The sequence below is a fragment of the Theropithecus gelada genome, chromosome 9, assembly GCF_003255815.1.
Source record: "Theropithecus gelada isolate Dixy chromosome 9, Tgel_1.0, whole genome shotgun sequence".
NCBI classification, from domain to species: Eukaryota; Metazoa; Chordata; class Mammalia; order Primates; family Cercopithecidae; genus Theropithecus; species Theropithecus gelada.
Genome location: NC_037677.1, coordinates 43,858,755 through 43,883,502, shown reverse-complemented (window position 1 = coordinate 43,883,502; position 24,748 = coordinate 43,858,755). Strand labels below are relative to the sequence as shown.

Sequence of the window (24,748 nt, the reverse complement as noted above, 5' to 3'; positions counted from 1 at the left end):
CTTCCAGCGTTTCTCTGCATAGCCAGTTAGTCATGTACCATGTGCACGTCCTTACTTTACTTGTTAGTGAAAATGATTCTTCTGGTTTTTAAGTCACTGTATACCATTATATGAAAAGTTACTCTCTGAATCAGTTCAGATGGTACAAATGCTCTTGATGGTCATTTTATTTGTTGCCAGGTGTTTGCTGTTAGAAACTGTACTAGTGATCATTCCATGTATATCTTTGGATAAATTTATCTAAATATAATTGCCGTACTGACTTTTGTGTTGAAAAAAACAGTTTTTCCTCTGCTCTCACACTATAACAGTCAACATAGGATATTTCTGTGACCAGTTATGTGGGAATATTTCCCCACATACCAAGTAATGTCTTTTGCAGTGGACACCGGCTGGGTGTCCTCCCATTTCAGTTCTGCCTGGAGATAGCATTAGATCAGCAGGTTGAGCACTCTGTCCCACAAAAATGAGCCCCACTTTGGATACTTCTGATACTGATTGCAAGCCCCAGGTTATTTTACCTGTGCTTCTGACCAACCAGCTTTGTCAGGGTTCCCACAACCCCCTCTTTGGGTTTGATTAATTTATCAGATTGGCTCACAGAACTCAAAGGAACACATACTTAACATTTGCCTAGTTATTATAAAGATTTTTTTTTTTTTTTTTTGAGAGAGGGTCTTGCTTTGTCACCCATGCTAGAGTGCAGTGGAGCTCACTGCAACCTAGACTTTCTGGGCTTAAGCAAGTCTCCTACCTCAGCCTTTCAAGGAGCTGGGACTACAGGCAACATGCACCACCATGCTAGGTAATTTTTTAAAAAAATTTTTTAGAGAAGGGGGTATCCCTATGTTGTTGCCCAGGCTGGTCTCAGACTCCTGGGCCCATGTGATCTTCCCACCTTGGCCTCCCAAAGTGCTGGGATTACAGAAACTTTGTGAGCCACCACACCTGGCTGGATATTTTTAAAGGATACAGATAAACAGCCCAGTCAAGGAATGCATAAGGTGAGGCCTGGATGGGCCCTGAGTGCAGGAACTTTCATTTCACTGAAGTTGGGGTGCACTAGCCTCCTGACATGTGGGTGAGTTCTTTCTCGCTTTCCTGCAAGGCCCACAAGTTCAGCTGTCTAGAAAGTCCTCCGACCCCATCCACTTGGGCCTCATGTGGAAAATTGATTGAATAGGCATGACTGAAGCATGGACAACCTTGTAGAACTGTGACTGGACAAAAAGGGCATGCTCTACTACTAACAGACTGGACGCAGAAACCCAGCAAGGCCTGTCTGCCCAGATTCTCCTTGGCCTTTCTGTGCAGCATTTCTTCTTCCTGGGTATGGGGTACGATCTCTTCTGAAATGGGGATCCTATGGCCTGCAATCAGACAAGGTAGGTCATAGAATTTCTTTATGACCAGTTCCAAGACAGAAAGGTGGGGAAAGATTAGAGTCCTGCTGTGAGGAGAAAAGGGAGCAGGTGAAAGGAGGACAGAAGAAGGTCAGAGAGATACTCTGTTTTCTGAGGCTGCTTCTGAGGCCGCTTCTGAGGCCTGAAGTGCCCCAGTAATACAAAAAAGACCTTCACCTTTGTCCCTCTGAAGCTGTTCCAAAGCTGCTTCCAGAACCAAGGACAAATACTTTAATAAGTGATTGTTTTAGTCACTTAGGAAGGGCTATGGGAGTTATGAGCTAGGAACCATGGATGAAAAACCAATATATGTATATCATAATATCGCACTTTATCACTATTTTGTTGCTGAGCACTTCCATTTCCTCTTTAGCTTTGCTCTATAGTGCATTTGGTGTCATCATTGAGAAAACACGAGGTGCAGAAGATGACCTTAACACAGTAGCGGCTGGAACTATGACAGGCATGTTGTATAAATGTACAGGTGAGTACTGTTGAATGGAGAGCCATCTCTTAATACGCTTGAAGTGCGCTTTTTAAAACTCATGGTTTTCAAGGAAACTACACTCTTGCAGTAAAATCTAGTGTTCTAACTTTATGGTTATTTTGGTTTGGTTTGGTTTTTAATTGTGGTAAAATAAACCTAAGATTTACCTTCTTAACCATTTTTTAAGCGTACAGTACGTTAGCAGTATAGTCGCATGATTGTATAGCCAATCTCGGGAACTTTTTCATCTTGCAAAACTGATACTCTATATCTATTAAGCCTCCTTCCAATTTACCACTCTCCTTAGCTCCTGATAATGTTACACTTTCTATCTCTGAATTGGCTGTTTTAGGCACCTCATATAAGTAGAATCATACAATATTTGTCCTTTTGTGATTGGCTTATTTTATGTAGCATAATATCCTCAAGGTTCGTCCATGTTGTTGCATGTGCCAGAATTCCCTTCCTTTTTAAAGCTAAATAATATTCATTCTGTGTATGTATGCCACGTTTTGCATGTGCATTCTTTTATCAAGGGATATTTGGGTTGCTTCTACCTTTTGGCTCTTGTGAATAATGCTGCTACGAATGTGGATGTACAAATACCTCTTCAAGATCCTTTTCTTTTTTTGGATATATACGAGAAGTGGGATTCTTGGATCATATGGTTTGTGGTGGTTTTTTGACATTAAGAGGATAAGATTCTTTTCTGTATTTTTCATTCATTTTAGTTTAGTTTTTTTAATCTTGGACAGACTAAGCAATAGAATATTCAGAATTGGTTTTGTTTTAAACAATAGTTTGACCTGTGTGACATCAGCATATTAAACTATCACAAGACACCCAAGGTCAAAGCCCAGGAATGACTTCCCTGTAAGTCAGTTTAGAGCATCTTACTCGTATGATCATCTTACTCTACTGGGAGATCAACATGTTGCTGTCAAGGGTCAGATAATTCTCTTCAGTGATAAATTTTTACTAGTTTAGAAGCATACGTTCAAGTAATGCCTAATTTAGCTTTTTTATTATGTTGATACATCTTTGGCTACTTAATTTTTATTTTTACCAAAATAATCGACATACATGATTTTTTAAGTCAAGGTTTTTATCTTTTTAACATCTGAAAGATTTTAATGATGTGCGACAGTGTTCTATACGTCTCACCTTAATTCCCTTTTCCCAAAGGCAACTTTTAATTTTTTTTTTCTTTTGATATGGAGTCTCACTGTCACCAGGCTGGAGTGCAGCAGCGTGATCTCAGCTCACTACAACCTCCACCTCCCAGAATCAAGCAATTCTCCCATCTCAACCTCCTGAGTAGCTGGGACTACAGGCGTACGCCACCACATCTGGCTGATTTTTGTATTTTTAGTAGAGACAGGGTTTCACCATATTGGTCAGGCTGGTCTCAAACTCCTGACCTCAGGCGACCCACCCTCCTCCCTCCCAAGTGCTAGGATTACAGGTGTGAGCCACCATGCTCAGCTTATTTTAGTATTTTTTTAAAACAGAGTCACTCTTATCATCCAGGCTGGAGTGCAGTGGCACAATCAAGGATCACTGTAGCCTTGACCTCCTGGGCTCAGGTGATCCTCCCATCTCAGCCTCCTGAGTAGCTGGGACTACAGGCACACACCTCCACACCTAGCTAATTTTTTTTTTCCAGAGATGGAGTCTCACTATGTTGCCCCGGCTGGTCTTGAACTCCTGGGCTCAAGCAATCATCCTGCCTCAGCCTCCCAAGGTGCTGGGATTGCAGGTGTGAGCCACCATGCCCAGGCTGCTTTAATTCATTATTTTTTATTTTCATGTTTCTAAATAATATTATTATCTTGATTTTTCTTGACTTTTCAATCTTACATATAGTCTGTTGACTTCCAAGAGGAAAGCTGTGTTAACTCCTTTAAGAACTGTACAAAATATGCTTTTTTTGTACAAATTGTACAAAATACCACCTTTTCTTTGAGGCCTTCTCTTAAACACTGTAGTACATACAGTTTTGCACATACATTTTAATTGTAGGATAAATTGCTAAAAATAAGTTACTTGAGCAAATTATCTGCATGCTTAAAACGTGAATGACTACTACCAAATGACTCTTCCAGTACTTGCTAATCTTTGCCAGTGTTGTCATCTACCATCACTTTTTTTTTTTTTTTTTGAGACAGAGTTTCACTCTTGTTGCCGGGCTGGAATGCAATGGCACGATCTAGGCTCACCACGACCTCTGCCTCCCGAGTAGCTGGAATTACAGGCATGCACCACCATGCCCAGCTAATTTTTTGTGTTTTTAGTAGAGACAGGATTTCTCCATGTTGGTCAGGCTGATCTCGAACTCCCGACCTCAGGTGATCTGCCAGCCTCAGCCTCCCAAAGTGCTGGGATTACAGGCGTGAGCCATCGCGCCTGGCCTACCATCACTTTTTTTTAAGGTAGGTAGTGAACTGTTTTAATGTTTTACTTTGCTTTTTCCCGGTTGCTTATGAGAATGAGCACCTTTTTTTTTGTTTAGTGGTTGGTGGCATACCCTTTCTCTATTTTTTTATCATATTGTTGGTTTGATTTGTTGGAACAGTTTATATATTATGGCAGTTAGCACTTTGCCAATTATATATTTTACATGAATTTTTACTTCCTGGAAAATTGTTGATGCCGGTAACAGAAATGTAGAAAGCATCCAGAGGTTCTTTTTGGTATGTGAAGTGTAATTCTCAAGGGCTGGTATTCAATTTAGACATTGATAAATAGAACCTCTTAACAATAACCTTAATGAGAGTTGCCTAATTTGTATATCCTTTTACCTTAAATGACTTTGTTTTTAAGCTGACTTTCTTATGGAAGGAAGACATAGGATTAACAGTTCAGGGTGTTTTGGAGAGGAAGGCATCACCTGTATCCTTTGGTTTCTGAGGACTTATTTCTGAGAATATGTGACAAGGCTGCTCTAAAATTCCTAAGCTTATTGATGATGGCAAAACTACAGCTGTTTCTTTTCCAATAGAGCACTGGTTATTATTGGATAGATTCTCATATGTCACAGGGAATCTAATAACATTTCACATTTTTGGAGAAAATTTATGTAATTCATTAAAGAAGCATTAGACCTGAATTAAAATCACATGAATATCAGAGGTCTACCTTTAAATTAGCCTTTTGGGGCCGGGCACAGTGGCTCACACCTGTAATCCCAACACTTGGGAGGCCAAGGTAGGTGGATCATCTGAGGTCAGGAGTTCAAGACCATCCTGGCAAACATGGTGAAACCCTGTCTCTGCTAAAACACAAAAATTAGCTGGGCATGATAGTGGGTGCCTGTAATCCCAGCTAGTTGGGAGGCCGCGAGAAGAGAATTGCTTGAACCCAGGAGGCAGAGGTTGCAGTGAGCAGACGTCGCGCCACTGCACTCCAGCCTGGGTGATAGAACGAGTCTCCGTCTCAAAATGAAATGACATGACATCATGAAATGAATAATTGAATGCAGGTGGTGCACTCCAGCCTGGCCGATACAGCAAGTCTCTGTCATGAAATGAAGTGATGAAATGAAATGAAATGAAGAAACGAATAATTATATGCCAGGTTTGGTGGCACACTCCAGCCTGGGTGACAGAGCGAATCTCCATCTTGAAATGAAGAAATGAAATAAATGAAATGAATACTGAAATGAAAAAATGAAGTAACAAAATGAAGTGCTGGGTGTGGTGGCACACTCCAGCCTGGGCAATAGAGCAAGTCTCCATCTTGAAATGAAATACGAAATGCCGGGTGAAATGAAATGAATAATGAAATGCCTAGTGTGGTGGTGCACTCCATCCTGGGTAATACAGTGAGTCTCTGTCTCGAAATGAAATGATATGACATGACATGATGAGATGAAATAATGAAATGAAATGAATAATGAAATGCCGGGTGTGGTGGTGCACTCCAGCTTGGCTGATAGAGTGAGTCTTCATCTCGAAATGAAATGAAATGAAAAATGATCAAATGAAATGATGAAATGAAATAATGAAATGAATAATGAAATGCTGGGTACAGTGGCACACTCTAGCCTGGGCAATAGAGCAAGTCTCCATCTCGAAATGAAAAACGAAATGGTGAAATGAATAATGAAATGAAATGAAAAACTGAAATAGATGAAATGAAATAATGAAATGCTGGGTGCAGTGGTGCACTCCAGCCTGGGCGATAAGAGTGAGTCTCTGTCTCGAAATGAAATGAAATGGGATGAAATGAAATAATGAATAATGAAATGCCGGGTGAAATGAAATGAAGAAATATGAAATGAAATGAATAATGAAATGCTGGGTGTGGTGCTGCACTCCAGCCTGGGAGATAGACTCCATTTTGAAATGAAACGAAAGAAATGACATGATGAAGTAAATATGAAATGAAATATGAAATGCTGGGTGCGGTGACTCATGCTTATAATCCTAGCACTTTGGGAGGCCAAGGCGGGCGGATCACCTGATGTCAGGAGTTCAAGATCAGCCTGGCCAACATGGTGAAACCCTGTCTCTACTAAAATACAAAAATTAGCCTGGCATGATGGCAGGTGCCTGTAATCCCAACTACTTGGGTGGCTGAGAGGAGAATTGCTTGTACCCAGGAGGTAGAGGGTGCGGTGAGCAGAGATCATGCCACTGCACTCCAGCCTGGGCGATAGAACGAGTCTCCATCTCAAAATGACATGATGAAATGAAATGATGAAATTAATAATGAAATGTGGGTGGCACACTCCAGCCTGGGTGATAGAGCAAGTCTCTGTCATGAAATGAAATGAGAAATGAAATATGAAATGAATAATGAAATGCTGGGTGCACTCCAGCCTGGGTGATAGAGCAAGTCTACATCATGAAATTGAAAAATGAAATAGATGAAATGAAAAAATGAAATAATAAAATGAATAATGAAATGCTGGGTGTTGTGGTGCACTCCAGACTGGGCGATAGAGCAAGTCTCTGTCTTGAAATGAGATGAAATGAAGTGAGAAATGAAATGATGAAATGAAATATGAAATGCCAGGTGAAATGAAATGAAATGAATAATGAAATGCCAGGTGTGGTGGCGCATTCCAGGGATGAAGAGCGAGTCTTCATCTCGAAATGAAACTAAATGAAATGATGAAATGAGTAATGAAATGCTGGGTGAAATGAAATAAAATAATAATGAAATGCCAGATGCAGTGGCACACTCCACCCTGGGAAATAGAGCGAGTCTCTCTCTCGAAATGAAATAACGTGATATGACATAGCATGATGAAATAATGAAATGCCAGGTGTGGTGGTGCACTCCCAACTTGGGCGATAGAGTGAGTCTTCATCTCTAAGTGAAATGAAATGATGAAATGAAATGAATAATGAAATGCCAGGTGCAGTGGTGCACTTCAGCTTGAGCAATAGAGCAAGTCTGTGTCTCGAAATGAATTGAAATGAAATAAATGAATAATGAAATGCCAGGTATGGTGGTGCACTCCAGCCTGGGCGATTGAGCGAGTTTCCATCTCGAAATGAAATGAAATGAAGTGAAGAAATGAAATAATGAAATGAATAATGAAATGCTGGATGCAATGAAATGAAATGAAGAAATAATGAAATGAATAATGAAATGCCAGGTGTGGTGGCACACTCCAGCCTGGGTGATAGAGTGAGTCTCCATCTTGAAATGAAATGAAATGAAATATGAAATGCTGGGTGTGGTGGCTCACATCTGTAATCCTAGCACTTTGGGAGGCCGAGGTGGGTGGATCACCTGAGGTCAGGAGTTCAAGACCAACCTGGACAACATGATGAAACCCCATCTCTACTAAAATACAAAAATTGGCCGGGCATGATGGTGGGTGCCTGTACTCCCAGTTACTTGGGAGGCTGAGAGAGGAGAGTCACTTGAACCCAGGAGACGGTGGTTGCCGTGAGCCGAGATTGCGCCACTGCACTCCAACCTGGGCAGCTGAGCAAGACTCCGTCTCGAAAAAAAAATAAAAATAAAGGAATAAAATAAATAAGCCTGTTTGATCTGACAGCTGCTAGTTTTTTCCTCATGATCTTTCTCTTAAAATAGATCTGTACCTACTGTGTTGAGCCTATTTTTTTTTTTTTTTTTTGACAAGGTCTCAGACTAGAGTACAGTGGTGTGATCATGGCTCACTGCTACCTCTTCCTCCTGGGTTCAAGTGATGCGCCCATCTCAGCCTCCCAAGATGCTAGGACTACAGGCACACGCCACCATGCCTGGCTAATTTTTTGTGTTTTTTTGTAGAGACGGAGTTTCACCATGGTGCCCAGGCTAGTCTCAAACTCCTGAGTTCAAGCGATCCACCCCGCCTTGGCCTCCCAAGTATTGGGATTAGAGGTGTGAACCACTGTGCCCAGCCCTCTCTTTTTAAAAATGTCTGTATTTGAAGAGTACATTGGGAGTTGGAAATAGTTTAGGTCAGCAGGGATTAGCCATTCCCTGAATGTAAACTTCTTCACTCGTGCTATACTTAGAGTGCCTAAGGTCATTTCCAAATCCATGAATCTGGAAGTTGAAGTTGTATTTGTATTCCCACCACACAAAATGTATGTCTGTGCCCTGTCTTCTTGGGTCTATTTTTAACCAGAAATTAATAAGACATTGGTTTGCCTTTGTTAGAGTGATTTCAGTGTTTCGAGTTATTAAGACAGGAAGTGTGAGCCCATGTTGGAATTCTGGGTCAGCAGATTATTTACCTCTTCCACAATTGCAATGGAAATTGAAATCTATTTGTCACATGACAGAATTAATGAGTATTCTTTTTTGCTTTTTCTCTTCTGAGCCAAGAGCTTTCTTTTCATAATTTATGTTGGAGGTGTTCCAGACTATGTTATGTTACTACTGCAAGAAGGTCCTTGCCACAGAAAGTTAGACTGCCATTTATTTTGATAATATCAAATATTCAGCCTTTTCCTCTGTCTTAAGAATGCATATAATATGCCTTAAATTAGATGCTAACTCAGTACATTCTTACATTCAGGGCTGCCCTTAAGGAGATACCATAGTGGCTTCCCTTATGTAAGAAAATGGAGTAGAGGGGGCTGAGCTGGAGCTTCCATGCCTATCTGTTGGGCTAGAAACACCTCCCACTCAACTCCAGCCATTTGCCACTCTGCATAGTGAGTGTACTTCATTTATTCAGAAGAAGCTGGGATCCCAGATTTTTATGTGAAATCTTCTGTTTTTAAAATATTTGATCATTTTCAACATAATTTGGCCCAACAAAACTGTTGCTGGCTTGATGCTGCCCTTGTGCTGCCAGTTGAAGTTTAACATTTGCCTAACCCTAAAGACTTTCAAAGTGAAATTATTTTTAGGTTCTTAACAAGGTTTTTCTATGCCAAGGTAAAGTTTTCAAGGGCATATGAGGTATTTACTGTCTCACTCAGAGTTCTGTTTAAGTGAGCACATGGGCATGCTTGTTGGAGAAAGTGTTGTGAGCTCTTACGGATAAAGTTTGAAATGCAACCTATTTTCAGTTAAAAAAAGCCTCTTACTCTCAGATATCTCAGGAAAACTTAGATTTTACAATCCTTTTAAGACTTAAGACTTTTAGGTCCGTGAAGTAAAAATGCTACCTGATATTTGTGGTGGATGAATTACTGAAAAACAGAATTCCTCAGCGAATCAGGTGTCTGATGAATAATAAACCAACCTAACAAAAAACTGCCTTTCAGAGGGAAGAATATAGAACGTGTAGTTAATTAAGCTATTTAAAACAGAAATGTTAGGCCTGGCACAGTGGCTCACGCCTGTAATCCCAGCACTTTGGGAGGCCAAGGTGGGCAGATCACGAGGTCGGGAGATTGAGACCATCCTGGCTAACACAGTGAAACCCCATCTCTACTGAAAATACAAAAAAATTATCCGTGCGTGGTGGTGGGCACCTGTAGTCCCAACTACTAGGGAGGCTGAGACAGGAGAATGGCATGAACCCAGCAGGCGAGGCTTGCAGTGAGCCGAGATCGCACCACTGCACTCTAGCCTGGGCAACAGAGCGAGACTCCGTCTCCAAAAAAAAAAAGAAATGTTATGAAAAATTTGGAAATATTTGTCACTAGCTGTATGACATTTTGAAAAAGGTCCAGTTAATACTGTGCTCATCTATACAATTAGGGTATGATGATTATCAATTTACAGGATTGTGATGCATTTTAAATGAAACAAGTTCCATTAAGTGCTTATTGCTGAAAGTATAATTCAGTGAATGTTCGTTCCTTTTCTTAGAGCAGAATTTGGTATTTTATTTTCACCTAAGCCATTTTGGTTCAGTTCTTAAGGTTTTCTTTTTTTTAAGTTGAATGGTGTTTAGTGTGCCCATGTTCATAACAGCATATTATTCACAAGAGCCATACAGGCTAGGTGTGGTGGCTCATGTCTGTAATCCCAGCACTTTGGGAGGTCAATGTGGGCAGATTGTTTGAGTCCAGGAGTGCAAGGGCAATACGGGGAAACCCTGTCTATACAAAATATTAGCCGGACTTGGTGGTAGGCACCTGTAGTCTCAGTTACTGGGAAGGCTGAGATGGGAGAATCACCTGAGCCCAGGAGTTCAAGGCTGCAGTGAGCCTTGATTGTGCCACTGTACTCTAGCCTGAGTGACAGAGTGAGACCCTGTGTCCAAAAAAAAAAAAAAAGATAGCCTCTAAGTGGCCAAGGCAGGCAGATGGGCAGATTGCTTGAGCCCAGGAGTTGGAGACTATCCTGGACAACATAGCTACTGAAAACAAAAAATGAGCTAAGCATGGTGGTACATGCTACTCCCGAGGCTGAGGTGGGAAGATCACTTGAGCTTGGGGAGATGAAGGCTGCATTGAGCGATGATCACGCCATTGCACTCCAGCCTGGGTGACAGGAGCAAGACCCTGTCTCAAAAAAGAAAAATGTGGTATATACATAAAATAGAAATTATTCTGCCTTCAAAGGAAGGAAATTCTGACAGATGGTGAGACATAGATGAACACTGGGCACATTATGCTAAATAAGCCATCTACAAAAAAATACTGTGTGATTCTGTTATGCCCAGACTGTTTATTCCCCGAAGAAGACCACCAGAGTCCAGAGTCAAAGCTAAGCAGCAAGGATCTTTATTACAGGTTCGAACCTGGAACTCTCCCTCGCTCGCGAAACGAGACGGGCAGGAGAGCTCCCCCACTGAGCTCCGAGCAGTGTTATATAGTCTAAGAAAAGTGGGCATAGAGTTATTATACAAATCAGATATATGATTGGCTAGTGTTTGAACAAGGCGATTTGGCTAACTATGATTGGTTCCCGCCATTTCTGATATTTTGGTTCAAACTTTGAGGCGGGAGAGCAGGTTTATGGCAGCAAGAGTTTATCTTACTTAAACACGTCTTGTGACCTTGCCTCAGAACTTACAAAATCTCTGGTATGTGCAAAACAAAATCTCTGGTACGTGCAGAAAACCAGGTACTCACAGAACTTACGAAATCTCTGGTATGTGCAAAGATTAGAGAGCAGAACAAGGGTGTAGTGGGGGGGGGGCGGGTACACATCTATCTTTGTGTCCTTTCATTTCCCCCTTCTCATAAGTAACTGGATGTCCAATCTTGGATTTCCAGAGTCTTATAATATAGCCTCACTTTCTGGGTGCAGGAGAGGCTGGTGATGGCTACGGAGGACCATTAGTTGGATGGTATCAAACCTTTCTCTGACAAATTGTAAAATTTTATTTACCACACAGGGGCCTATAGTGAATAGAAGCAGTAAAGACATTAGGGGGCCTAAAAGGGGTGCCAGAAGGGAAAACATTGAAGAGCTCCACCAATTGTTAGCGGCTGTAGTGAATTGTTGCTTTTTCATTTCTAAGCTTAGTTTGTGTAGGCGTTGGACTCTTTCCTCAACTAACCCTGACTCATTTATATAGAAACAGCATTCTTCTTTGAGGAACATACAGGTACCTCCTTTCTCAGCCGTGAGTAAGTCTAAGGCTCTGCGGTTTTGAAGGGTGACCTGTGCTAGGGAGGTGAGCTGCCGCTGAAGGGAGGCTAGGGAATAGGCGGAGTCTTCCATAGCAACAGAGAATTGTTGTAACAGCTTGTCGTTTTCTATCATGGAGTGTTGTAGGGCCCCTCCTGCTAACCCCGCTGCGACGACAGAGGTGGTTAAGGATATTCCGGCAATTAGTGGTAGAAAAACTGCTCGTCTATGTCGCGCAGTTTTAGTTGGGGCGGTCCCTGCCCAGCCTATGAACTCTGCCGGGGTTAGCAGTGTCAGTCGGGGAACTAGGGTAACAGGGATACACAACTGTCCGTCAGAGATGCTTTTGGACAGAGTTTTTAACAGAGTCATATTACACCAGAAGAACACACCAGGGGGAGCATATATGGGACTATTAGGGTATGTAGCCGATTGGTTACAGAGGCTGTTGCTAAATGCCAAATAACAATAGGGGTATTTCTCTTGGTATGGGTCACGGTACAGGGCCACATCGGGTATCGTGACTATCGATGAGTTAAAACCTGTATAGTTTGTGGGAGGGGAGGATAGAGGAACAGCCGTTAATGGTGGTCTTCCTAGGGTTGCACACATAAAGCAAGAGGACAGGTCGCCTAAACCAGTGAGGTTGGCGAATGCTAGCCCTTCCCGTAATAGAGTTAGCCAGGAGAAGGGCTGCAAGTCTTGTGATAGCTTGGTTTCTTGCCTGTGGATTTGTGTATGGATTAAGGGTTGAATCTGGACTAGACTTCTCCACAGATATAAATGGCTACTGGGCCAGGTACTAGTTGATGAGTAATATACTCCCCCATGTTGTGGGGTTGTCCACCGAGAGTCCCATGGGTCTCTAATTATCCAAGTGTAAGTGACGGGAGACTCAGTTTTGTAAAAATACCACCCTTGTCGTTCTCTCCAGTATCGGACAGAGTGCGTCTTACAGTAGCTATATGGGCAACCTGCACTCTGGTGCCACCAATAATTTTTACAATTATATTCAGTTTGATCATATTCAAAACAGATCATGGGTATTGCTGGTTGGGCAATCTGGAACTTAGTGAAATTGAGGTAAACTATAGTATTACACCCTGAGGGGGGGCAGTCTGCGCTAGCTAGCAGTTTACCCGCTTGGGGGGTTTCCCCGGGGTGAGTTTTGTTCTCATAGAGCCAGAACCTCCAGACATAGGGATTAGACGGCGCAGCAGTGAGGAGAGTCAGATGCATAAGGCATAAAAGCATAGGTAAGCTAGACATGGTTACGGCTATGGGGATGACGGCGCAGGGTTAGCTTTAAGGGATTGTTCTTAGCTTTGTCTACAGTCCATGTAACCGGTGCTCCAGACGGCCCGAGAAGGTCGGATGTTGGGTCCACTGGTTTGACGTGTGTGTAGTGGATCCACGAAGCGATGCCTTCTACCTTGAGAGCGGTGGGAGTAGTCAGGAGTACTTGCAGTGGTCCTTTCCACCTGGGTTGAAGAGTTTCTTGCCGGTGGCGCTTGACTAGGACCCAGTCTCCCGGCTGGAACGGATGAGGCGTCGGCGGAGGTCCTGCCTCGTACAGTTCTCGTAGTCTGGGCCAAATTTCCTGGTGAATTTTCTGTAAGGCTTGTAAGGAGAACAAGAGCTCAGAGACATTTTCAGTTTCAGGTTTGAGTAAGTCATCTTTTAGACTGGGGACCAGGGGTGGGGGTCTGCCATACATGATTTCATATGGTGTGAGGCCCAGTCTGTAAGGGGTATTTCGGGCCCGGAACAGAGCGTAGGGGAGAAGTACTACCCAATTAGCGCCAGTCTCCATGGTCAATTTAGTTAAGGTCTCCTTTAGAGTCCGATTCATCCTTTCTACCTGTCCTGAGCTTTGGGGCCTATAAGCACAATGTAATTTCCAATTTGCCCCAAGAATGGAAGCCAAATCCTGACTTACCTTAGCAACGAAGGCTGGTCCATTGTCTGACCCTATTTGGACGGGAAAGCCATACCTGGGGAGGATTTCTTCCAAAATTTTCTTTGCTACAACCTGAGCAGTTTCTCTCTTAGTTGGGAACGCTTCTGTCCATCCTGAAAAAGTATCTACAAAGACAAGTAAGTACTGATACCCATATTTTCCAGGCTTTATCTCAGTAAAGTCTATTTCCCAATAGATACCAGGCCTAGTTCCTCTACACCTAATTCCTGCGGTGGTCTGGGTTTGGGGGCAAGCGTTGTTTAGTTGGCAGGCTTTGCAATTTGTTGTGACATCGCTGGCCAGTTCAGCTATGCGCCTGATTCTAAACTTGGCGTGCCTGATTAAGTCCATCATTCGCCGGGCACCCAGGTGGGTTGTCCGGTGGATGTGTTCCAACACCTGCCGTCCTAATTTTTCTGGTAGGATGGTTTGGTCATTTATATCAGTCCACCACCCATTTTTAACCTGTTTTAGGGGAAGCGTGTTCATCCATTCGCGATCCTGTTCGGTATAGTCGGGAAAACATGGCAAATTTCGCGGGCCAGGATCGGGGAGCTGGAGCGCGAGGAGCTGACTGGGAGCTTTTGCTATGCTCCTTGCGGTTTGGTCGGCTAAGAAGTTGCCTCGAGCAATTGGCGTAGTTGGTTTCTGATGCCCAGGGCAATGTACGATAGCCAATTTCTTTGGTTTCCACAAAGCAGTTAATAGAGCTAGGATCTCTTGCTTGTTTTTTATTTCTTTGCCTTCAGCTGTTAATAGTCCCCTCTCTCTGTAGATGGCCCCATGTATGTGCGCAGTAGCGAAAGCATAGCGGCTATCCGTGTATACTGTTAGTTTTTTCTCTGCCCCTAGGGTGAGGGCCTGTGTGAGGGCTATCAGTTCGGCTCTTTGGGCCGATGTCCCTGGAGGCAAGGGTTCCGCCCAGATTACCTCAGTCTCTGACGTTACAGCCGCTCCTGCATACCGCTGGCCTTGGTGGACGTAGCTGCTGCCATCAGTGAACCAGATGAGTTCTGTGTCGGGGAGCGGACGATCTTGCAGGTCCTCCCGCACCCCATGCACCTGAGCCAGTATCTCAGTGCACTCATGGGACGGGGCGTCCAAGTCTGGATTTGGCAGCAGTGAAGCAGGGTTTAAAGAGGTTGGGGGCAGAAAAGTTATTCTGAGGGGGTTTAACAGCAGTCCTTGATAGTGGGTGAGCCGGGCGTTACTCATCCATCGGTCCGGCGGCTGCCGGAGGACGCCTTCAATGGCATGCGGGGTTATAACGCGCAACTCTTGCCCCATGATAAGTTTATCAGCGTCTCGGACCATTAGGGCGGTCGCCGCGATTATCCGGAGGCAGGGTGGCCAGCCAGCAGCCACTGAATCTAATTTTTTTGACAAATAGGCAACTGGCCTCTGCCAGGGGCCTAGGTACTGTGTTAACACGGCTTTTGCAACACCCTTACTTTCATCCACGTATAAGTGGAAGGGCTTGGAGACATCAGGGAGCCCCAGCGCGGGGGCTGATAATAAGGCAGTTTTGATTTGCTGAAAGGCCAGCTCAGCCTCTTCCGTCCAATTGAAGGGCTGCCGTTCCTTTGTTGCCTGGTATAGGGGCTTGGCTAACTCAGCAAATCCGGGTATCCATAACCTACAGAACCCTGCCGACCCCAGGAATTCTCTCACTTGCCGTGTCGACTGGGGTCTAGGGATGCGTAGGACTGTTTCCTTTCGGGCTTTGGTTAGCCAGCGTTGCCCCCCTTTTAATAGGTACCCCAGATAAGTTACCTCCGACTTGCAGATCTGAGCCTTTGTTGCTGAGGCTCGGTAGCCTAGCTCCCCCAGAGTCTTCAAGAGGTCCTCAGTCCCTTGAACACAAGTTTCCGGGGACCTGGCCGCTATTAAGAGATCATCAACATATTGCAAAAGAGTTATTTCAGGGTGTTGCCGCCTGTACTCACCCAGATCTTCATGAAGGGCTTCATCGAACAGGGTTGGCGAGTTCTTGAACCCTTGTGGCAGCCTGGTCCATGTTAGCTGACCGTTGATGCCCCTCTCAGGATCCGTCCATTGAAATGCAAAGAGTTCTTGACTTTTGGGAGCCAGAGGAAGGCTGAAGAAAGCATCTTTTAGATCAAGAACGGTATACCACTGTTTTTCGGGATGTAAAGCACTCAGAAGGGTGTATGGATTGGGCACAGTGGGATGTATGTCCATGACCCTTTTATTAACTTCTCTTAAATCCTGTACTGGCCTGTAGTCCGTACTGTTGGGTTTACGAACAGGTAACAGTGGAGTATTCCAGGATGAGTGGCAAGCCCGTAGGACTCCCTGGTCTAGGAGTCGGCGGATATGGGGCGTAATTCCTTCTCTTGCCTCCAGGGGCATAGGATATTGCCGAACCCGAACCGGGTCCGTCCCTGGCTTAACTTCCACAAATATGGCAGGTCGATGTTTAGCTAGCCCTAAGCCCCCAGTTTCTGCCCACGCTTCAGGGAAACGCTGGAGCCAAGAGTCAATTTCCTGATCGGGGGGCTTTTGCTCTTGATGGAGTCTGTACTCATCTTCTAAGGTGACAGTCAGGATAGATATTGGCCTGTTTTGGGAATCAGTTATCTTGGGCCCTTCTGGCTCAAAGTGGATTTGGGCCCCCATTTTTGTCAGCAAGTCCCTCCCTAGTAGAGGGCAGGGGCTCTCTGGGATGACTAGGAAGGAATGGGAGACTTTTCCCGTTCCTAAGTCTACAGTCCTCTGGGTTGTCCAGGGGTATTTTTTGATGCCTGTGGCCCCGTGCACCCAGGATGTTTTCTTAGACATTTTTCCAATTGGTTTGGTTAGGACTGAGCGTTCCGCCCCAGTATCGACCAAGAAGCGAACTGGGGACCCCTCCACTTGCAAAGTTACCCTGGGTTCGGGGAGGGGGTCCGAACCCCGTCCCCCCTAGTCAGAGTCCTGGGTAACGAGTACGGAGGTAGGGTTAGCTGGTCTCCGTTTCTTTGGGCAGTCTTTAATCCAGTGACCACGTTCCTTGCAATAAGCACACTGATCCTTTTCTAATCCTTGCCTAGAGCCTTGCTTTTTCTGCTTTCTGCTTTGGCCATTCCCTGCCTGGGGGAAAGCTGCTACTAAGACTTTGGTCATTTCTTTGGTTGCCTTGAACTGTTTTTCTTCTGGAGTATCCCTATTATTATAAACTCGCTGGGCCATCTGAAGGAGGTCCTGAATCTGCTTTCCCTCTAAACCTTCTAATTTCTGGAGTTTTCTTTTAATATCTGGTGTTGCCTGGTTTACAAAGGACATTACTACCGCTGCCTGATTTTCCGGTGCTTCCGGGTCCATAGGGGTAAACTGTCTGAAGGCTTCCATTAATCTCTCTAAATACACAGCGGGGCTTTCTGTCTTACCTTGTAACACAGAATATACTTTAGCCAAATTGGTGGGCTTGCGAGCTGCAGCCCGGAGACCCGCCATTAGAGTCTGGCGATAAATGAGCAGTCGTCCCCTACCTTCTGCCGTGTTGTAGTCCCATCTGGGCCGGGTCAAAGGAAAAGCCGCGTTAATGAGGTCAGGATTTGCAGTTGGCTGGCCGTCATCTCCTGGAACCAGCTTTCTGGCCTCAACTTGGATTCTTTCCCGCTCCTCCGTTGTGAACAGGATTCGGAGGAGCTGTTGACAGTCATCCCAGGTCGGCTGGTGAGTAAACATGACACTGTCTAACAACGAGGTTAGATCTTTGGGATTATCTGAGAACCGAGCATTTTGGGACTTCCAATTGTATAAATCACTGGTGGAAAAAGGCCAATACATGAGACGGGAGAGCCCGGTATCATCGAGCGATCCTATTTCTCTGAGAGGCAGGGCTACAGTGGAGTCAGGGAGTCGGGAAGCTTGGTCCCGCTGTACGCGGCCTCGCGTTCGGCCGGCCGGCCCCCCCGGGTTACTTTCGCTCTCGGCTGCTTCCGCTTCTCGGTTTCCCTCTACGGAAGCACCACCCTGGGGGACTGGGTCCTGCGGGATAAGGTGCGGATATGGTGGGGGAAATGTGGGTTCTAACGTTAGGGGGTCCTGGCTGTCCGGCAGCACAGGGGCCGAGGGAGCAGAGGGAGTCCTTTGTCTTGTAGGTCGCGTTACTAGGACCTTGCAAGGCTCAAGGATGAATGGAGTTATCCAGGGCGGTGGGTCTTCCACAAGATTTTGCCACACTAGAATATAAGGAATTTGATCAGGATGTCCTGACTGCCCTGGCAGGAAAATCTTAGTTTTTACCTTAGTAATAATAGAGAGACAGAAAGTTCCTTCGGAGGGCCACCCTACGCCGAAAGAGGGCCACTCCGAACGGCAGAAAGTAACTAGCTTTCCCTTCTTTAGTTCTACGCTTAAGTTACGCCCCCGAGCCTTCACATCCTTAAAATTGGTAACAAGGAGTGAGAGCGGCGTGCTCTGGTTGTTGCCCATCTTTGGACTGCTCCTACAAAGAGAAGGAGGGACGAAAATGAGTGTGAAGCAGAGGGGAGTATCCGACAGGTCCGGTCCTGGAAGGGGAAGAAAAGGTTTTATGTTTCGTTTTGGACTTACACTTAACACTTAACAATAACGGACAGACAGTGAGAAACGATGAGCCTTCGCGAGCGCGTGTCGGACTTCCGACCTGAGTCAGACGGGGCAACCAAGGATGGAGGCCCCCAGATGGGCACTGGGGGACGTCTCCCACCAGTCCCGAGTGGCTGTCTTTTAGCGCGTCCGCCAAGACCGTGCCACTTACAGAACAGACCAATACAGATTACAGATTACGGATTTCGCGAAATTTCAGGGAGACAGACAGAGACAAAGACAGAGACAGTGACAAAGCCGGCTTACCTACAGATTAAGATCCATTGACTTGGGGGTCTGGTGGGCTTGGGGGAAATCCCGGACGAGCCCCCATTTGTTATGCCCAGACCGTTTATTCCCCGAAGAAGACCACCAGAGTCCAGAGTCAAAGCTAAGCAGCAAGGATCTTTATTACAGGTTCGAACCTGGAACTCTCCCTCGCTCGTGAAACGAGACGGGCAGGAGAGCTCCCCCACTGAGCTACGAACAGTGTTATACAGTCTAAGAAAAGTGGGCATAGAATTATTATACAAATCAGATATATGATTGGCTAGTGTTTGAACAAGGCGATTTGGCTAACTATGATTGGTTCCCGCCATTTCTGATATTTCGGTTCAACCCTTGAGGCGGGAGAGCAGTTTTACACAAAGGCAGTTAATTATATTGCGTCAGGTTGCCCAACTGGTTTATGGCAGCAAGAGTTTATCTTACTTAAACACGTCTTGTGACCCTGCCTCAGAACTTACAAAATCTCTGGTACGTGCAGAAAAACAGGTACTCACAGAACTTACGAAATCTCTGGTATGTGCAAAGATTAGAGAGCAGAACAAAGGGTTTAGCAAGAGGGTGTAGCGGCGGGGGCGAGTACACATCTATCTTTGTGTCCTTTCAATTCTACTAATGTGAGGTACTTAGAATAGTCAGATTCATACAGATAAAAAGTAGAATGGAAGATGGCTGGGATGGGGTGTAGTTATTGTTAAATGGGCAAAGAGTTTCAATTTTGCAAGATGAAAAGAGTCCTCTGAAGAAAGATGTTGGTACACCGAGCACCGTGGCTCACGCCTGTAGTCTCAACACTTTGGGAGGCTGAGGCGGGAGGATTACTTGAGCCCAGGAGTTCAAGACCAGCTTAGGTAACATAGGGAGACCTCATCTCTACAGAAAATAAAAAATTTATCCCGGCATGAGGGTGCATACTTGTAGTCCTCCCTACTTAGGAGGCCGTTGTGGGAGGATCACTTGAGCTCAGAAGGTCTAGGCTGCAGTGAGCCTTTACCACGCCACTGCACTCCAGCCTGGGCGACAGCAAGACCTTGTCTCAAAAGAAAAAATAAAGGAAAAGTAGATGTTGTTAGCACAGCGGTGTGAATGTACTTAATGCCTCTGAAATGTACACTTAAAAATGGTTAAGATGGTAAATTTTATGTTACATGTATTGTACCATAATTCTTAAAAAAGTTTTTTTAAAATTTTAAGACTGCTAAACAGTCCCCAACAGTGGTATTTAGTAGTCATGTTAGTATGTAGGTAATACTGTTCCTCTAGAGCAGGAGCCATCAACTCCTGCTGGCCAGCTGCCTGTTTATTTGCTGTGTGAAGGCTAAGAATGTGTTTTACAGTTTCACATTTTTTAGTTACATTTTAAATAGTTATATAAATACCTACATAACAATAGCCTTTGACCCTCAAAGCCTAAAATGTTTACTGTGTGGCCCTTTTAAGAAAGATATATGCTAATCTGTGCTTTAAAGTCATTGTCATATGAATGCATTAGTTCTGCCACTCACCAGTCCTGTATCCCACAAACAAGGCACTTAAATATTCTGGGCCTCATTTTCTCATGTATAAAAGAGGTGGTGCTTGCCTATCACTTTGGAAGAACTACATAAGGATCCCAAAATACGGGAGGTAAAACTGAAACACAAGTCATATTTGCTTTGCTTTATAGAGTTTGACCATTGGCCTTATTTGATTACTCTGTTCAAAGCAAGTACCTTTGCTTGTCAACCTCCTGTGCTTAGTTGTGTAGAGTTGTTTGAGTAAAGAAACCCTAAGAGACCCATAAACTTGCAAACAGATCAACCAATTGGGAAACCCTGGAATTAATGGAAACGGTTACAATTAGAACATGGCTGGTATGTGGTAAAAGGCCACCCTTGAGTAAAGATTAGCTATGTGTTAAGTACAAACACCAATGTTTAGTGTCTTCTTGTTGGAGATGATTTTTTTTCTCTTTGGCTTTTAAGAAGTAACTTCATTGATTTGAACTAAGTTTTTGATTCATTTGGCAAGAAAATAGAAAGCTTTTGGGGGAGTAAAATATTTAATATGTTACTGGTGTCCCAAATACCTTTTTTTTTTTTTTTTGGAGACAGAGTTTTCCTGTATTGCCCAGGCTAGAGGCTAGAGTACAGTGATGCGATCTTTGCTCACCGCAACCTCCACCCACCAGGTTCAAGCGGTTCTTTTGCTTCAGCCTCCCACATAGCTGGGATTATAGGTGCCCGCCACCATGGCCGACTAATTTTTGTATACTTAATAGAGATGGGGTTTCACCATGTTGGCTAGGCTGGTCTTGAACTCCTGACCTCAAGTGATACGCCCACCTTGGCCTTCCAAAGTGCTGTGATTACAGGCGTGAGCCACCATGCCAGGCCTTTTTAAAATTTTTTTTATTTTTATTGTTTGAGACCAGGTCTGGCTTTGTTGCCCAGGCTGAAGTACAGTGGCACGATCTTGGCTCACTGCAACCTCTACCTCCTAGGCTCAAGCAATCCTCTCACCTCAGTCTCCCAAATATCTGGGACTGCAGATGCATGCCACCACGCCTAGCTAATTCTTTACATTTTTTGTAGAGATGGGGTTTCACCATGTTGTCCATGTTGGTCTTGAACTCCTGGGCTCAAGCAGTCCGCCCACCTTGGCTTTCCAAAGTGCTGGGATTACAAGTGTGAGCCACTGCATCCGGCCCCCAAGTGTCTTAAAGCCTTATAGATCCCATTTGTCACTATGTTACCCCTAGTGCGTATGCCAAAGAGGATTCCCAGGGAAGCTTGTTATTTGATAGCTGAGAACTAATGTGAGAATCCTTCCATAATGGCCAAGTAGATACCATGTTCTTAGAATGCACAAAGCAAAGAACCGGCTAGAAGCAGTGGTTTTGCAGCTCTTTCCAAAGCCCATGGACTGACTTCACAGTCTTGTGGATTATTGACTGTAGGTTCAGGGGAGTTAATCTGAAGTTGAATATGTGGTCATAGGAAATAATGTCTGCAAAAGTATTGTGTTTTCAGCTACCGGCCCGTCATCATTTTTCCACTGACAAACAGCGGTAAGGGCACCTTGGCTATTGCTTGGTTTTATGTTCAGAATGGGGTTTTGAGTTACTACATTTTGGCTACCTGCTTGGAAGAATCCTTATTACATTCAAAATTAGATCTAATAACTGAGCCATAGCAATGCTGTTGCAGATACCTTTAGCATTTATTCTCCTGTGCCTCATAGTTAATAATTTCCACATTAGGAATTTGGTCTAATTATAGTTCACTTTCAGTTCTGTTCTGCAGCTTTTTACTGATTTACTAGGCAGAGACATGAGGTTGATCCTATTAAACTGAACAGATTATTTTGAGTGTACACTATTTTCCAATTATTACAATTTTTCAGCCACATTGAATACAGTTAGAAGTTTAACTGCTATACCTATAGTCTAAATATGGTAAGTTCACAAAGAGATGATGTGAACGTCAAGAAGATACCTCACATTATACTTTTAGTGGGGTTTTTTTGGGCTTCCTAAAAATATTTTTGGTCCCCCTACACGTTTGACAGCTGTTTATAGATAATGTCTACAGTTTCTGTTTGAGAGAGATAATTATGACACTTAGCATTGGAAAACTAAGAAGAACGTAAGCAGGTCAGCTATCAGAAGTCTTCAGACTGGAGAGATTCCTGGAGGGGGAGTGGCCCTTTAATCCATCAGCTGAAGCCATCTGGTAGGACACTCATTGCAGAAATGGTTCTGAAATGTTCTAACTCAGCAATATCACTGAATGTCACAGAATTGACAAACACAGAGCTAAAGGGCCTCTAGCCAACCCCACAACTCCTCTGTACCTTTGTGTCCCTAACATATGACTTGGAACAAATACAGTCTAGGTACAAATATGGCTACCTGAAGTTTATGATCCCTACTCATGGAGCTGCATGAGGACATCACATTTTTTAAAAAGCTACTTTGGGCACCCCCATTCCTGAGAAGTGTTGTAGCTTGGTTTCCCTTTGCTACATAACGTTTGTAAGACTAACATTTAATAACCATACACAGTTGGGGCATTTTCTATTTTGAGAAATTTATTTGTAGCTTCCTCTTATTTACACTTGGGGACTATTTTTAAGTATTTTTGTTTCTCCATTGCAAGTGAAATCCTTGTTGCTAATCTTTTGCCATATGTAGAATTGTTCACTTGTTTTCAAGCAGGTAGTTCAATATCTGTAATTCTTGAATTCTTTTCAGCTAGCACGATGCTAGGTGTCCCTCACTGCTTATTAATTGTAGGAGATCGATGCATCAGTGTGCAAAGTGGGGGTTGGTCACTAGCACCTAACTCAAAGTGTGATTATAGCTATCTTTCCACTTTTTTTTTTTTTCTTTTTTTGAGACAGGGTCTCACTCTGTCACCCAGGCTAGAGTGCAGTGGCATAATCTCAGCTTACTGCAGCCTCGACCTCCTGGTCTCAAGCGATCCTGCTACCTCAGCCTCCCAAATAGCACATGCTACTCCACTGAGCTAATTTTTCTATTTTTTGCAGAGACAGCGTTTTGCCATGTTGCCTAGGTTATTCTCAATTCCTGAGCTCAAGCCTGCCTCAGCCTCCCAAAGGGCTGGGATTACAGGTGTGAGCCACCATGCCTGGCCATCACTAATCTTCAAGGTTAATATTTGGAGGATCCATCCAGAGTCCAAAGGTTGTTAATACTGTTTCCAGATAGGGTGCCACCTTGTTTACATTACAGTCTTAAATCTAATGACAATGCTAGTGGAGTTCTAAATGATATTACTAGCAGGAAATGACTGTTTTAGTTGCAGCTCCAGTAATAAACTGCCATAGGAACAAGTTGGAAAGTAGTGGGGGGGGCAAATGTGAACATGAAAATGTCAAGTCGTATGTATTACACAAGTGGTATTACTTTAAAAACTTTTATCTCCTTTTTGAGATGGAGTATTGATTTATTTAAAAAATGGTCTCTCCCCATTTCACAGTTTTTTTTTTTTTTGACGGAGTCTCACTTCTCTCACCCTGTTGTCCAGGCTGGAGTGCAGTGGTATGATCTCAGCTCACTGCAACCTCAGCCTCCAAGTAACTGGGACTATAAGCACACATCACCACACCCAGCCAATTTTTTTGAATTTTTAATAGGGTTTCAGTATGCTGGCCAGGCTGGTTGAACTCCTGACCTCAAGTGATCCACCCGCCTCAGCCTCCTGAAGTGCTGGGATTACCTGAGCCATGGTGCCCAAGTACTTTTTATTTAACCCTATCATGCTAGGGCACTATGCAATATATGGCTGTTTCATTTTCGTCTCTTTTTCCCAGGTGGTCTTCGAGGGATAGCACGAGGTGGTCTGACAGGACTAACACTTACGAGCCTCTATGCACTATATAATAACTGGGAGCACATGAAAGGCTCCTTGCTCCAACAGTCACTCTGAAGATTTTGCCAACTCATGAATGGAGGACACTTAGTATCTAGATCATTTTATAAGACAGTCTGGAGTTATCCTCTCTCTCCTACCTGCAATTAGTTTGAAAAATTGGAGATTTTGATTTGCTGTGATGAAAATCCTGGATGGTTGACCAAGACTGGCACTTGTTCCAGCCATTAGTGAGTTGAAGCCAAAGGCCTTTGGTGACTCAGTGAGAACCATGGTTCTCTTCTCCTCTGGAGAAGATCTTGCACATATCTCTTCTCCTCCCCCATGAACTAGAAAACCACTTACTCCCAGAATTCAGGTCATGCTTGTCAGTACTATATCACCAAGTCTGTTCATTTAATGATCCAAAACTGTAATGTTGCACTGTATTCCAAATAAAGGGTAAAAACAGAACTAAAGTTGTAACTCCAACACAGAAACATAGTGGTTGTCTCAATTTAAAAGTATCTACCTTGGTATAAAGTGAAAGGTACTCTCAGCATTTTCTGTCCCAATTGAGGCAAAACAACATCTTCATGTTTGTGTTGAAATGAGCTACTGGTGGCTGGGTGCGGTGGCTCACGCCTGTAATCCCAATACTTTGGGAGGCCAAGGCAGGAGGATCACCTGAGGTCAGGAGTTTGAAGATCAGCCTGGCCAACATGGCAAAACCTTG

The 24,748-nt window shown here is 44.0% G+C and overlaps 1 protein-coding gene across 6 annotated transcripts in view; it reads left to right on the top strand.

Annotated features, from left to right (window-relative positions):
* The window catches only part of TIMM23B (translocase of inner mitochondrial membrane 23 homolog B), a 258,583-nt gene that overhangs the window by 14,740 nt on the left and 219,095 nt on the right, over positions 1 to 24,748 (top strand). For 2 of the 6 annotated variants that reach the window (XM_025397908.1, XM_025397911.1), the window contains 2 exons: positions 1,777 to 1,887; positions 23,975 to 24,508. In XM_025397908.1, coding sequence (XP_025253693.1) covers positions 1,777 to 1,887; positions 23,975 to 24,090 — 227 coding nt within the window. In that variant the 3' untranslated portion in view covers positions 24,091 to 24,508. Of the gene's footprint in view, positions 1 to 1,776; positions 1,888 to 23,188; positions 23,511 to 23,974; positions 24,509 to 24,748 lie in introns of those variants that run through there. The other 4 variants (XM_025397912.1, XM_025397910.1, XR_003121265.1 and 1 more) reach the window with 3 other exon arrangements.